We start from the raw sequence: 16315 nt of genomic DNA on the forward strand, positions 1-16315 counted from the left end.
TTAATCTTCCTTTTGAGCTCCATTTATGTATGGTACAGTATAACATTATATAACTCTTAGCTGTTGTGGGAATTTGGGAGTGTCTCTATAAAAACAATTAAAACATAAATCTATGATCTGGTTATTCTTACTTAGAAATACTAAGTTTTCGGTGTATATTGTGCAGCTTGCATTTTTGCCCCTTAAAAATGCTTTTATAATGGCATATTTAATATATGACATAATGTTTTTTTATTTTCTGTATTTCCCCTCTGTAGTGTAGGATTAATTTAAACAGCATTAGCAATCCATCATTGCAACAGGAATTTGAATTGTATTTCATAAATTAAAGGCTTATTAGCATTTGTTTGGAGGGGAAAGTATAAGGCTCAGGAGCAAGCAGTGTCTGGCATCCTTTATCTTGTATATTATGCATGTACCATATATATTATATATATTAAAAAAAATATATATATATATATATATATATATATATATTGAAAAAAGCATCTACTGACCTAACAATAGGGGATCAGCAAAGCAACAGCAGTGAGCACATAGGTCCTGAGGGACACTGCTGAAACCCTGATATAATGTATCACACTTAAATATTTTACTCTACAACCACAAAAGTACAAAGCCAGGCTAATTAGAAGTGACTAGAGCAGTGCCACAATATTGCTTTTTTGTCACCCTGTGCTGGCCTCACCCACTTTGTGCATGACATCAAAATATCGCACATAGGGGTGGGGGCTGCCAGCACCCAGAAGGGTAGCAGTGCCTGGAGCATCTTGAAGATGCTCCAAGCAGCTGTAAACATAGCAGGGTGCCTGCCTTTAGCATCCAAAGGACACTATGGGCTGTATTGCCGCAGCAATCCTGGCTGCGGGATGCCATTTCAGGCACCCTGCTAGCCAGAAGCACCGGCCATGGAGCAGCAACAGCTCCTCCCACAGCAGCTCCTCTGTGAGGCGGCACTGGTCACACACCCCTAGTTATGGCCCTGAACTAAAGCACTTTGCAAGCAATTTTCTACTCAGCACCACAGCAAGAATTTAGAGGTGGAATGTCACTAATATTCACTTAAGAGCCGCACTGGTACTGCTGCCTGACTGAGGGCCCCAGATAACATTTTGCTTTAAGGCCCATGGTTGTTAGCTGCATTAATAACTACTTACCTATCAGACTTACTATGTATGCTATTATTCACTAAAATTATAGTTCCATTGCTAGAGGGGGAATAAGGTAATGTTTTTGCAGAGTACCTATTCATACTGCACGTACGGAGAAATAATTGGGAATTATTAAAGTTATCTGACGGTAAATCCTCTTTAAAGAAGTAAATAATAAAGTATATGAGAGGTTATGCCCATAGGCTCTACTCACTAAATGTAATTTCTGTATAATCTGGATGCCCTATAGTACATTAGGTAGAACTAGAAATGTTTTTTTTAGAGAGGATTGAACATCTATGTGTAATGCAATACTTATATTAGAAAATCAAAATACTGCTAAATAGACCTACTAAAGTATTAAAAAAGTGTGAACACATTGACACAAATAAACACAGGCAAACAGGTTTAGGGGTCAATAGTTAGGTGCAAGAACCTTGCACCGGTGAGTAAGTGTGGCTGTCTGCCGCACTTATGGTACCTCTGGACTCGCACGTTTCTGTTCATAGACCCATTGGGATACGAGCAAAACTTTCTGAATCTGAGGTGAGATCAGGCTGTGAGGGGGGCAAATTTCCATGCCATTGACCACATTTCTGTGTCATTCCAGGGTTAATTTTCCCCCTTTGTGGCTAATTAGATTGACCCCTTAGATTCAGAAAAATATTGATATCATGTGTATGTTTTCTTAAATGTATTTATTTAGTTTGAATGTTTTTGTTGTTCATATATTTAGTTGTACAATTTATAACTACACAATCTGTTGTGCTTTTCACCATTCTCAATCCTATGCACTTGGCAAAGGTCATGCCTAAAATCTGAATACCCTTTTATTTAAAATCTTTTTCAATTCCTACACAATACTTTGAAGCAGTGTTGTTAATGACTGTGTGTATGTTTGTATCATACCTTCCAACTGTACTGATTTAGGTAGAAGGATCCCAATTTGAAGGGTCTGTCTCATTTTCCCAAGGGCAGGACTTTTACCTCACCATCAGATCTATAAAAAAGTGTGTGTGGCAAAGTAATGGTGTTTTTAATTGTTGGATATATTGAAGTGTTTGGTTCAAAAGCATTAGACACTTCGTCGATTGGTGCTACAGTACAGTATGCTGTACAGGGTTGTCTTAACAGCAGTGCGGGCCCTGGGCAACGCAATGCACTGGGGCCCCTACCTACCCATTCACGGGAAAAAAATGTAAATGGTCAATAAAATTAAACCCTCCTGCATGCCCATCAGACCTCCCACAATGCAGAGAGACTCTGACTGGTCTGAAGCCAGCGGATGAAGTGAAATTGGGACTGAGGTCAGAATAAAGTGCACCGGAGGTTGGTTTATAAAAATATCACAAATTTACCAACTGAAGACGGCTGCAGGGGGGTGGGTTGGTGGGCCCCTACAAACTTCGGGCCCTTGGGCAACTGCCCGACAAGCCCAATGGAAGAGATGGCCTTGATGCTGTAGCATTAATGGTGTCTCTCTCTGTACTATACTGTACATGTGGCAGAGTGTTTTGAGATTCTGCAAAAATATGCAATAGAATGCTATCTACAATCATTTACTGTACATAGCACTACTTCCTTCAAATAAAATCTATTGTACAGAGTGCCAATGAGGAACTGCAGCTACTTACAGAATAGTTTTGCTGTAGTTTGTATGTTTGTCATATGACTATATTTGAGAACATAATCCCAGAAATAGTCATGTTTTACAGTTGCTGAACATATGTATCTAGATACAGTATATCTCTACTGATACAATAAGAATCATATATGAACAGTAAAATATGCTTACTGGCAATGCCAGTGTGACTATTATTTCTGCGCACCCACTACAAGGTGTCTGGAAACATAGGTGTAGAATGAATCTCAGCCTTGTTTCTGTGGTTAGCAGATGTGTCAGAAAATATTCATGGAAGAAATTATAAAAACATTACATTTAACCTAATAAACCTTCAGGACCACTCCCTTAATTAATTTACTCTATCAATGGGGTAGATGTATTATAGTGGCACGTACCGTGCCGCTATAAAGCTTCCCGCTTTGCCTCTTTACCGAGGTGCAGCAGGAAGCACTCCCCCCTCCGCAGCAGGAAGTTAACTCCCCCCTCCGGCGCTACCCATTAGAGACAGCAGCGCATCAGCCTGGTGCTGATGCGCTGTGTCTCTTCCCGGCCGGCTCCACTGAGCATGCGCGGGATCTCGCAAGTATCGCGAGATCCCCGCGTGGAGCCCTGGAGCCGGCAGCCGCCCCAGCAGGGACAGCGCTGTCCCTGCTGTGGAGATAGGCTAGCGCCAGGCTGTAGCTGTGGATTACGACAGCTACAGCTGGCCGAACGGTCATGCATTATGACCATTCGTACATAGCCCAGGCTATCGACGCTGCTATCTTGTAGATAGCAGCACCGATAATAACAGGGACGCATAGCGCCCCTGCCATTTACCGCCCAGACCCCCGATCATACATTGGGGAGAAGTGGTATCAGCGCACATAACATGCGCTGATACCGTTTCTGGGCTTCATACATCTACCCCATTGTCTCATAAAATACTGCTCAGTTTACTTTCCTTTATGTCTTAAAATTAATGATGAGAGGGAGAGGGGATGCTGGCATATTCTATATAAAAAAATCTTCTTTTATGTTTTAGGATTTTCATTATAATTGTGAAAGTGCACTAAGAAAAGTGCTTTCCCCGCAGAAGTACAAGCAGTAAGTGCTGTAATACAGTAGTAAATAAGGTTTGTTATGGTCATCACAGCTCTTCTCATTGTCCTGTGAAAAATGTTGTAACCTTGCACAAAAGTAAGCCCATTACATAACAAAACAGTATTTATGCTGCTAAATATTTAGCTTGGAAATTTAGTTTAATTATTAATTTGGACATACTTTAAACACCCTTTTGTATTTTAGCAAACAAAAGAAAGCATAAAAAAGTAAAGTAAAAAAAAAAACTTGTACAGTACACAGCAAACACACATAAATAAACTTACATAAATAACATCTGTATGGTTATCTGTTAAATAAAATGTATTCTATGTTTCATTGGGTCTGAACTTACTACAATACACCAGCATGGGGCAGCATTGTCATCCAATCTTAGTCTTCAGATACAGTACAGAATATGCTTACATTAGTTCTGTACTCTCCTCCCCCTGGCTCAGTGATTCACCCTCCTATAACCCTCCCATCTTTCCTCACACACAAAGAAGAGCTGCTGCTTGGATAAGAATCCTGTGGATGTTTATTTTTTATGGATGGATAGAAGAATCAATTCATAAATGACATGGTTTGGGGATAATACAGGATCTATATTACATCAAATATCAAGGAAATTATTTAAGATATGGACATCAGAAATCGTTCTTTGTGTTGGAAATGGCAAGTAGTGTTTTCCTTTCTCCTTTGTAGCTGGGGCTGGGTCTCTGGGCAGCTTCATTATTCTATTGCTGAGGAGTCTGAGCCAGGGACATTGGTAGGAAATGTAGCTCAGGATCTGGGTATAAAACGTGCAGATCTCTCTCAGCGCAGATTACATTTAACATCTGAAAATAAACAAAAGTATTTTATTATAAATAGAGAAAATGGAGGTTTGATTGTGAATAGCAGGATTGATAGAGATACCCTGTGTGGTTCTAGTCTGAGCTGTTTGCTGCATTTGGAGGCAGCTGCAGAAAATCCTTTGCAGATTATTGATCTAGAAATAGAGATTCTGGATATAAATGATAACTCCCCGACTTTCTTATCTAATGATCGTACTATTCAGATTACAGAATTATTAGCAAATCCTGGTACATGGTTTGCTTTAGAGATTGCAAAGGATTTAGATGTTGGTGATAATGGTGTCAGTCAGTATATCTTAAATACAAATCCTTACTTTTCATTGTCTGCGAAGACTCGTAAGGACGGAACTCTCATTCCTCAGATGATATTAGAGAAGACATTAGACAGGGAAGAAAAACAAGAGCATAATCTCATTCTCATAGCTATTGATGGTGGGGAGCCGGCCAGATCAGGGTCCTGTCACATAACAATACACGTATTAGATATTAATGATAATGCACCAGTGTTTAATCAGTCAGTTTATAAAATTAGTGTAAAGGAGAATCTCCCTTTTAAAACTGTTCTGTTAACATTAAATGCGACAGATCTGGATGATGGTGCAAATGGGGAAATTCAGTTTTATTTTGATGATCATACATCTGAATCTGCCAGAGAGTTATTTGCTTTGAATGAAGACAGTGGAGAGATTTATAGTAATGGGATTGTGGATTTTGAAGAATTTAATTTTTATGAATTATCTATTAAGGCAGTAGACAAAGGAATTCCCAAACTGGAGGGGAAATGTCTAGTGCAGGTGGAAATAGAAGATGTAAATGACAATTCCCCAGAAATTACATTTGCTACAGTGACAAATGAAATTCCAGAAAATGCTCCACTAGGAACTGTTGTCGGATTTATTAATGTGAGAGACAAGGATTCTGGAAAGAACGGAGAAATACAGCTGGATATGTCACCTAATCTGCCTTTTAAAATCAGACCAAATAAAAATCGTTATTCATTGGTCACAGATGGGAATCTGGACAGAGAGAAAATCTCCCAGTACACTATTGAGCTCATGGCTTCTGATTTAGGGTCTCCCCCTCTGTACAGTAAGACAACTGTTATTCTTAGTGTATCAGATATTAATGATAATGCACCGTCATTTACAGAGTCTACTTATAATGCTTTTATTAAGGAGAACAGTGACCCAGGCACTTTCCTATGTACAGTATCTGCTATAGATCTAGATGAGGGTGATAACTCTGATTTGGTTTATTCTATAGCTGAGAGCCAGATAGATGGTTCCTCTGTATCTTCTTATGTTTACATTAATACTAATAATGGTAATATATATGCTCAGCGTTGCTTTGACTATGAGCATATCCAGGTTTTGCAAATCACCATAAAGGTAGATGATTCTGGATCCCCAAAGTTATTTTCCACTGTCCCTGTCTTTATATTCATTTTGGATACAAATGACAATTCCCCCACCATGCTGTATCCAGAACACTCTGACGATCTCATTGTTCAAGAGAGGATTCCAAAAACTACATCTGCTGGTTATTTGGTGACAAAACTATCCGCAGTGGATCTGGACTCTGGTCACAATGCCTGGTTGGTCTTTAGTCTCATTGACGCTGCCAATTCCTTGTTGTTTCATGTGTCTAAGTATACAGGAGAGGTCAGAACTGTACGAGGATTTCAGGACACAGAAAATACAGAGCAACAACTTCTCATCTCTATCAGTGACCATGGGAATCCTCCTTTATCAGTGACAGTCACTGTACTTATTACTATAGCAGATGAGGTTGTAGTAGAAACACCCAAATCTGGCCATTTTATCACAAATTCCAAACCCCCATCAGATATGACTTTGTATTTAATTATTTCCCTGGTGGCTATCAGCTTAGTGTCACTTGTTACATTTATTATATTATTGGTGAGATGTCTGAGGAGAGAAAGTTATGATTATAGCAGCAGCTGCTGCTTTCTTAGTGGTTCCCAATCCAAACCCTACACAGATCAGTATCAGCCGGCTCTTTACCTGAACACAGATGGAACCTTAAAGTACATGGAGGTCAGGATGGTTCCCCCAGGGACCCAAGGACAATATTACCAGACTAACTTTCCCCCAGCCCCTGAACAGCAGGATTTCAGTTATATGAAGTCTCTGGATTTTCCTCAGGTTAAAGATATGGCTAAAGGCACCAATAATCCCACAGATATGAGCATTGTTAATGACCCAAACAAGGTGAGTTATATTACAACATTTCTTTTGTCTCTTTTAATTATACAAAATTTTAATATGTTACATTTGGAAATTTTTGATTTGTAGCAGGAAATCCATATTACTATTTTTATGATTTTTTACTAATAATCTTATATGTAGTAATATACAAATAGTCCATGTGCTGCACAATAATGATTTAGTTACAGTATTTAAATTTTTAAGGTATGTATGTTTTTATAATATGTTTCTGAAATTTAAACAGGTTTTTTTTCACTTTAGTTACATTAGAAAAATAAATACAACTTTGCCAAATATAGGGCCTGATTCAGACCCACTCGCGAGCGGCTGTCCGCTCGCAAGTGGGTTGATGTTATGGACTGAGCATGCGCACGATGGAGGGAGCTCCGTCGTGCGCATGCGCCAGATGCGACGAGCGAAGGAAAGTCCTTCGCTCGTTGTGTCCGATCAAAGGGGGCGTGCTGTCAATGTTGATTGACAGCACGCCCCCTTTGGTGGGCGTGCCGGGGGCGTGCCTCCCTGACGGGGGCGTTCCCACGGGAACGCCTCCCGTCAGAAGCCGGCCCACTGACATCACTAGTGATGTCAGTGGGAGTGATTTTGGCTCTGATAGAGCCAAAATCACTCCGGAGCTTGCGGTTGAAAACCTCAACCGCAGGCTCCGGCTCGCAAATTCGATGGTCGCGATGGTCTCGACCATCGCGACCATCACAATGCACGCTCGTATAGCCTGTGGGTGGTGACCCACAGCTGTACGAGCGTCCAGGAGGACCCTCCATGAAAATGGAGCCCGGCCCTCATTCAGAGCGTGCGCTCTGCTCAGAGCGTACGGCTCTGAATGAGGGCCATAGTCCCAATTTCTTACTCCAGTAGCTCCTATACAGTATGCTTTATTCATTTCTAAAAGAGGATTTTATACTGTTGGTCTGTGGAATCTTCTTGGGAAAAAATATTTTCCAGCAGAAATGAGTAACAGCAGGTGTTCATACTGTAGTCTTTCCTTTCCTTTTTGATCAATATAATGAACATTATCGGGGTCATGTCTAACCTGCAAAATTGCTGATGAGCAACCTGTATTAGTTTATGAAAATGTATTTTACTATGCTCATACATTAACATATAATCCCATTCTGCCTGGTATATTCTGAATGTTGGATCTGACATATCTGCAATACCATGTGCAAAACAAAGCAAGGTATGCTGATGTGTTTTAAACGGTGCTACAAAAATAACATAACCATACATACAGATTTGTTCACATACATCTAGCCTTCTTGCTCTTTTAACAGCCCTTCTAGTCGCGCAATGCCGTGGTATGACTCGTAGCGTTGAGCGTCTTTTTGTGCAACTTTTTACCTTCAGATGCATCTTTTTCGCACAGCGAGTCACACGGCTCTCACGCGTTATGTGTAACATGACTTATAGTGCATGGAGGATAGATGTATGTGGACATATCTGTATACTGTAGGTTATATAAAAGCGTTTTTTTACATAAAAAAATAGTAAATGTATTTTTTGAATCCATAAAGCAACAGCATACAGTGTATCAACTAGTCAAGTAAAAGCAGATATAATAGTCAATAAATGCAATACTTTTTATAATGTAGACAAAATATCCATATCTATGTAATCACTTATTATCTCTGGGTATACTATAGATCTCATATAGTCATGGACACTAAATTTTCAGTGAATAGTTTATATGTCAACTTACTGTACATAAATGTATTGCCAAACATATATCATTGACCAATCTGTTCAATGAGTCTAAAAGTACTCTACCAAAGAAAGATAATTAATAAGAACTTGACTGAGGTGCATCAATTTTCAGCAGCAACAGTCCACAATTCACATAAATCAGATGTCGCATATAAACTGAAAGTGCTGGAGTCATAACCCAGAGTTCCTTACATAAAGTACTGGTATAGTCCTTGGTTTATAAAAAGTTGGTGCTCCCAGGAAACAAAAAAAAGAGTTTTAATGATACTTCCGTTGACGTGTTTTTCTGGAAACAATACAGGTTTTCTCAAACATAGATCAGAACTGACCTCTGCCACAATATTAGTGATGGATCATTCTATCACATGTAGCTGAAAAGGGAGCATGGCAGCAGGCCATGTGGTAAACATTTATCTAATTTTCATGTGTGTTTGTGTTTTGTCATCCAGTAGCAAACATGTTGGAAATAATGGTAATGTTCCACACTTTTGACCATATATTTCTTGGTACATAGAATACTTAGCTTTATAAAACAATAAAATATAAACCAATGAGAATTAATTTCCAAAGTATTATTTTTGGGGTATGTGGTACCATTTGTTATCTTCCACTATCTTTAACATAGGAGTTTCAATAATATGGAATTCTAGTCTTGTGAACAAAGTCTAAGGGGTATATTTACTAAAGTGAGAGTTTTTAGAAGTGGAAATGTTGCCCATAGCAACCAATCAGATTCTAGCTATTATCTTGTAGAAGGTGCTAGTTAAGAAGAATCTGGTTGCTTTGGGCAACAGCTCCATTTCTAAAAACTCTCAATTTAGTAAATATACCCCTAAGTACTGTGTAAATGTGCTTTAATATTTGATTATAAATACTATGCAAAATACTGTATTTTGACATACTGTAGTATGGTGGTTTATAGCTGTAGTACCAATAATATTAACAAATAGAAATCTAATTAAAAGAACCTGTATGTTTTGTTACAAACCTGAATTGAAAACACTTGTAGACAAATGCAAGCCCTCCTGACATATCCTATTCAAAAATGTACTTTATTGTCAACTACTAAGGAGCCTCAGTTGTCTGATTTAGAAGGCCAGCTCTTGCATAGCTTTTAGAACCAGAAGATTGAACCTATATGTAGAAAATACATTTTAGAAGCTGGTGAAAAATATCACAATGCCTCTGATTTGTTTTTGCTTCTATATCTATATATATGAATATTCTAAAATATTTCTTGAATATTTAGTTATCTAATAAATATTTGCATAGTAAATCATGAACAAATGTTTACATTGGCAATATATTGAATATTTATATTTGTACAAGTTATAAGTCATGTGAAGAGTTTACCCTGTACTGATTACCAATTTTAGCATAGTTTTCTGTATTTTTCATGTAAATATCAGTAACCTTGAGTAATTTTAATGTGTAGCATAAGAAATAATGTGACTTTCACAATGATCTGTCACCTTCCTACAAGAGCACTTCTGTGCCCAGCTACCTGTGCTATATCTTGCACTTTGAATTGGCATAGTTCCAATATGCTTGAGTAAAGTCATATGTATAATAATTTGTTTACATTTTTATACAGTATATAATATGCAATATAAAGATTTTTAAAATAATTCTTCAAATACCTACATGTCTATTTGTATATATTTCATAAAGTATAATCTGTATATTGCGGTATGTTTTTTTTTTCAGTTCAAAGATAGAATAGTTTAAAAACTTTTTGGCAATTTATTTCAAAATAATATTGATACATAATGTAGAGAGTGTAACATGCCTTTCCAAAAATAGCACTAACAAAAAAGAATATTTGTGTTCTGAATTCTTTTTTACCCTCATTACTAGTAGCCGTTTGTATGTAAATGGGTACATTGCTTGCAGAAGAAAATATTGATAGACTGGAAAGATACAAAGAAAAGATAAAAATGGTGTGGCTACTCATATAAAACATGGAGAATAATTATGGAGAATAATATGATGATCTTGGAGGAAAGAAGAGGAAGTTGGGACATGACTAAAACATTTAAGAACATTTTTTTTTTAACAAGTTTTAGGAGTGTTTTACTACAGTGTTAAGAAAAGTACATGCTTCATGTAATCTCCCTAGTGATATAATTATGAAAACAAAATTCAATTAATTTAAATTTGCTTAAGATAATAAGAGGGATGTTCTCAGATTAAACTACTGCAGAATTAACTATTTATGAGTAAATTGGAAAAATATAATGAATCAAAATGTATGTTATTCATTGCTGTCTATGAAGTTATCACTATTGACCACAAGAGGGTAGACTTGTCATCCAATCATTTATTTCAGCTATAGCTGTGGATCTGCTCATATAAGCTCCACACTCTCCTCCCCCTGGCTCAGTGAATCACCCTCCCATCTTTCCTCTCACACAAAGAAGAGCTGCTGCTCCGATGAGAACCCTGTGGATGTTATATTTTCATGGATGGATTAATTTTTTTTTGGTGATGGTGGACTGAATACATAACCTACATGCATTTTGGATTATACAGGATCTATATGACAGCAAATATCAAGAAAATAGTTTAAGATATGGACATCAGAGGCTCCTTTCAGTGTTGGAAATGGCAAGTAGTGTTTTCCTTTTTCCTTTGTAGCTGGGGCTGGGTCTCTGGGCAGCTTCATTATTCTGTTGCTGAGGAATCTGAGCCAGGGACATTGGTAGGAAATGTAGCTCAGGATCTGGGTATAAAACGTGCAGATCTCAATCAGTGCAGGTTACATATAACATCTGACAATGATCACAAATATTTTGCTATAAATAGGGCAAATGGAAATTTGATTGTGAATAGCAGGATTGATAGAGAGACCCTGTGTGGTTCTAGTCTGAGCTGTTTGCTGCATTTGGAGGCAGCTGCTGAAAATCCTTTGGAGCTTTTCAGTCTAGAAATAGAGATTCTGGATATAAATGATAACTCCCCGACTTTCTTATCTAATAATCGCACTATTGATATTACAGAATTATTAGCAGGTCCTGGTGCTCAGTTTGCCTTAGAGCTTGCAGAGGATTTAGATGTTGGTGATAATGGTGTCAGTCAGTATACATTAAATACAAATTCGTATTTTTCTTTATCTGTGAAGACTCATAAGGATGGAACTCTCATTCCTCAGCTGATATTAGAGAAGACGTTAGACAGGGAGGAAAAACAAGAGCATAATCTCATTCTCACAGCTACTGATGGTGGGGAGCCGGCCAGATCAGGGTCCTGTCACATAACAATACATGTATTAGATATTAATGATAATCCACCAGTGTTTAATCAGACAGTTTACAAAATCAGTGTTAAGGAAAATCTCCCTTTAAAAACTGTTCTGATTACATTAAATGCAACAGATCTGGATGATGGTGCAAACGGGGAAATTCAGTATTTCTTTGATGACAACACATATAAATCTGCCAGAAAACTATTTGCTTTGAATGAAGACAGTGGAGAGATTTATAGTAATGGGATTGTGGATTTTGAAGAAATTAATTTTTATGAATTATCTATTAAGGCAGTAGACAAAGGGTTTCCCAAACTGCAGGGGAATTGCTTAGTACATGTGGAAATAGAAGATGTAAATGACAATTCTCCAGAAATTACATTTACTACAGTGACAAATGACATTCCAGAAAATGCTCCACTAGGAACTGTTGTCGGATTTATTAATGTAAGAGACAAGGATTCTGGAAAGAATGGAGAAATACAGCTGGATATGTCACCTAATCTGCCTTTTAAAATCAGACCAAATAAAAATCGTTATTCATTGGTCACAGATGGGAATCTGGACAGAGAGAAAATCCCCCAATACACTATTGAGCTGACAGCCTCTAATTTAGGGTCTCCCCCTCTGTACAGTAAGACAACTGTTAGTCTCAGTGTCTCAGATATTAATGATAATGCACCAACATTTACACAGTCTACTTATAATGCTTTCATTAAGGAGAACAGTGACCCGGGTACTTTCCTGTGTACAGTATCTGCTATAGATCTAGATGAGGGTGATAACTCTGATCTGGTTTACTCTATAGCTGAGAGCCAGATAGATGGTTCCTCTGTATCTTCTTATGTTTACATTAATACTAATAATGGTAATATATATGCTCAGCGTTCCTTTGACTATGAGCACATCCAGGTTTTACAAATCACCATAAAAGTGGAAGATTCTGGATCCCCAAAGTTATTTTCCACTGTCCCTGTCTTTATATTCATTTTGGATACAAATGACAACTCCCCCACCTTGCTGTATCCAGAACACTCTGAAGATCTCATTGTTCAAGAGAGGATTCCAAAATCTACATCTGCTGGTTATTTGGTGACAAAACTCTCTGCAGTGGATCTGGACTCTGGTCACAATGCCTGGTTAGTCTTTAGTCTCATTGATGCTGCCAATTCCTTGTTGTTTCATGTGTCTAAGTATACAGGAGAGGTCAGAACTGTACGAGGATTTCAGGACACAGAAAATACAGAGCAACAACTTCTCATCTCTATCAGTGACCATGGGAATCCTCCTTTATCAGTGACAGTCACTGTATTTATTACTATAGCAGATGAGGTTGTAGTAGAAACACCCAAATCCGGTCATTTTATCACTAATTCCAAACCCCCATCAGATATGACTTTGTATTTAATTATTTCCCTGGTGGCTATCAGCTTAGTGTCACTTGTTACATTCATTATATTATTGGTGAGATGTCTGAGGAGAGAAAGTTATGATTACAGCAGCAGCTGCTGCTTTCTTAGTGGTTCCCAATCCAAACCCTACACAGATCAGTATCAGCCGGCTCTTTACCTGAACACAGATGGAACCTTAAAGTACATGGAGGTCAGGATGGTTCCCCCAGGCACCCAAGGACAATATTACCCAACTAACTTTCCCCCAGCACCCGAACAGCAGGATTTCAGTTATATGAAGTCTGTGGATTTTCCTCAGTTAAATGACATTGCTAAAGACACCGATACCTCCAACTGCCTTAATGAGCCAGATAAGGTGAGTCAGTATTAGAAATGTCCTACCATACTCTTCTCATTCATTTCTACGCAAATTACTAAATAGTATTTTTGAAATGTTAAATGTAAGTATATGTATCAGGATATGTATGTATCAAAATATTTGCTATAAATTGTGCTTTGTTAAATATGTTTAAGCAATTGAATTAAATATTACAAACAGTACTTGGTAATGGATTGCCACTCTACTTTCCTGGTATGAATATAGGTCCTGATTTAGAGTCTTACATGTTGTCCTTGTCAGGGCCAACTCCAGGGGTTGGAGCACCCTGTGCCGGCTCTTTAGTGTGCCCTTACATCGTGTGCAGCGCAGTCGCATGCGACCAAAAATGAGGGTGAGCCCTAATTACTATAAGCCATGCCTCCTATGTGACGTTATTTGGAGGCATGCCTGCATGGCACACCCCCAAACAACATCAGGCTGGGAGGGGGGCCTCACTAGCTGGTCTTCCCCCAGCCATCTCCCGTCACTGAATGGATGCCGCAAGCATTGGCGCAGCATCCGTTCAGACCCCGGGGTCTGGCACCGCCGCACTGCTACGGTGTGTGGATCCTCAAACTCATGATTTGACCAACCATGGGCCACTTTCGGGAGGGGTGCACCCTCTAAAACCCCTTGAGCCTGCCCTGGTCTTTGTTCTTGCAGTTGAGCTATTTTTTTGCTACTGTACATGCTCGAAATGCCTCAAAGCCTCACTGCGCACACACCAATTGTAACATGAGATGATATTTACAATGTTTCTGTGACCACAATTTCCTGAGCAGATCCATGGGCATTCCTGGATGGAGTCAGGGAGGTGGCTAAAAGTGTTTGCAAAAGGGGAACGGTCTGTGCTTGTGTATCGGGAGTTCCAAGAGTGCATCAACCCCCAAAGGAGCAATATACAATGCAGATAGAGGAAGTGGGTGTAGCAACATTTGCTCAGACCATTGAACCATATTTCAGGTGGGGAGCCTTTTAGCAGACATTAGCATATATTCGCACATAAATTGTGAGTGCGATAACAGCTGCAAATGTGTAAAACTCTAAACCACCCCATAGTAAGCATTTAGTGATGAGAAAATACTTTTAATTTGTTATTCTAATATTCCTTATATTAAAGCCTTGATTCATGGAAAAAAAGGATTCCTAACTGCATCCATGTATGAGAAATTGGGCTAGTGGCTGTGGAGTGTTCTTATTCTTTGTAAGTTTAGTGGACATTGGAGCTTTTAATGGACACTGGAGCTTTTATATATAATCTGTACAGAAATGCATGTTTGCAGCCTTTTTTATCATGCAAAAGTGACCATATAGTCATGGGTGCCGAGAGGGGGGCAGTGGATACAGTTTACTCGGGCCCGGGCCTGTTAGTGATCGCACCCCCCTTGCTTAGCACCAGGCTGGGGGGCTTACAGTGCCCCAATCCCCAGCGTTCAGCGCCGCAGCAAAAGTTATATTTTTTGTTTGTTTTTTCAAAGGGTCGTGGCCATGCCTTCCGCAATTAGGCCACGCCCCCTCCTTTACCCGGGCCCGGCCAGGCTCTCTACGGCCCTGCATATAGTATGTTTGCATTTTAATATCCCTCTTACTAAAATTATTTTTCTCCAACTTTTACTTCTAACACAATTGTTTTGTGACCTGGAATTATGTATTATATATGATATCCTGTAACAAATAACAGTTAGTAGAAATCATTGCTGCCTCTATTCCAATATTCTAATATTTTTTTTTTGGTTTCGGCTCACATGCTAAGGTACTTCTGTAATGAATCAGTCTAGGTGACACCAAAGGTATACTACTGATAGTATTGGGAGAGACCTAATGATGGCATTTGGATTAATTATAAATATTTTGGTAAAATTATGGTGCAGAATATTCAGATGTGTCCTCATACACTCTAGTGTCTATACGCCGTGTGACATGAGATGCCCAGCGTGACTGAGCCGCTCCGAGCGTTGTAGCATAGTCTTTTTATTTTAATTGTTCATCTTAATCACATTAAAAACACAGCAAAACACAACTCACTGAGTACTAGATATGCTGGGTTGCAACTATAACATTACAGGAATTAGTTTTAAAACATACAAAGTCGTAGATGAAGCAGACTGTAACATGAGAAAAAACCATGACAACTGCTTCATAGCTCTTAGTATACAGTTTCAGACTCAGGGGTATATTTACTAAAGGTCAATTTTAATCAGTTTTAATCAATTTAGAATCAAAATTTGATTAGTATCAATGTTGTGTTTCGGAAGCTAAATCACACATTTACTAATACTTAAAAAACAAAATAAAAAATTGTCTGTTACTAAATGTGTGATTAAGCCCCAGAAACCCAACATCAATTTTGATTGATTTTAAATCAATTAAAATCGACCTTTAGTAAATATACCCCTCAGTTTCACACAGATGTACAAATGTTGCACAATAAATTGATCAGTGTGATCTCGAAGGGTAGTTTTGTCACTTAAGGGTATATTTACTAAAGTGAGAGTTTTTAGAAGTGCAGATGTTGCCCATAGCAATGAATCAGATTCTACTTCACATTTAACTAGCACCTTCTACAAAATAATAACTAGAATCTAATTGTTTGCTATGGGCAACATCTCCACTTCTAAAAACTCTCATTTTAGTAAATATAC

General features: G+C 38.4%; 1 protein-coding gene across 7 annotated transcripts in view; it reads left to right on the forward strand.

Moving 5' to 3' along the window:
* LOC148506021 (protocadherin gamma-B5-like) overlaps positions 1–16315 on the forward strand; it is a 519059-nt gene that overhangs the window by 287494 nt on the left and 215250 nt on the right. Inside the window, exon 1 of one of the 7 annotated variants that reach the window (XM_088447404.1) lies at positions 4399–6943. The exons of 5 other annotated variants lie outside the window; for them this stretch is intronic. In XM_088447404.1, coding sequence (XP_088303530.1) covers positions 4496–6943 — 2448 coding nt within the window. In that variant the 5' untranslated portion in view covers positions 4399–4495. Of the gene's footprint in view, positions 1–4398; positions 6944–11096; positions 13671–16315 lie in introns of those variants that run through there. One more of the 7 variants, XM_088447422.1, reaches the window with a different exon arrangement.

The sequence above is a fragment of the Taudactylus pleione genome, unplaced genomic scaffold, assembly GCF_031769625.1.
Source record: "Taudactylus pleione unplaced genomic scaffold, aTauple2 ptg000431l, whole genome shotgun sequence".
Lineage (NCBI taxonomy): Eukaryota > Metazoa > Chordata > Amphibia > Anura > Myobatrachidae > Taudactylus > Taudactylus pleione.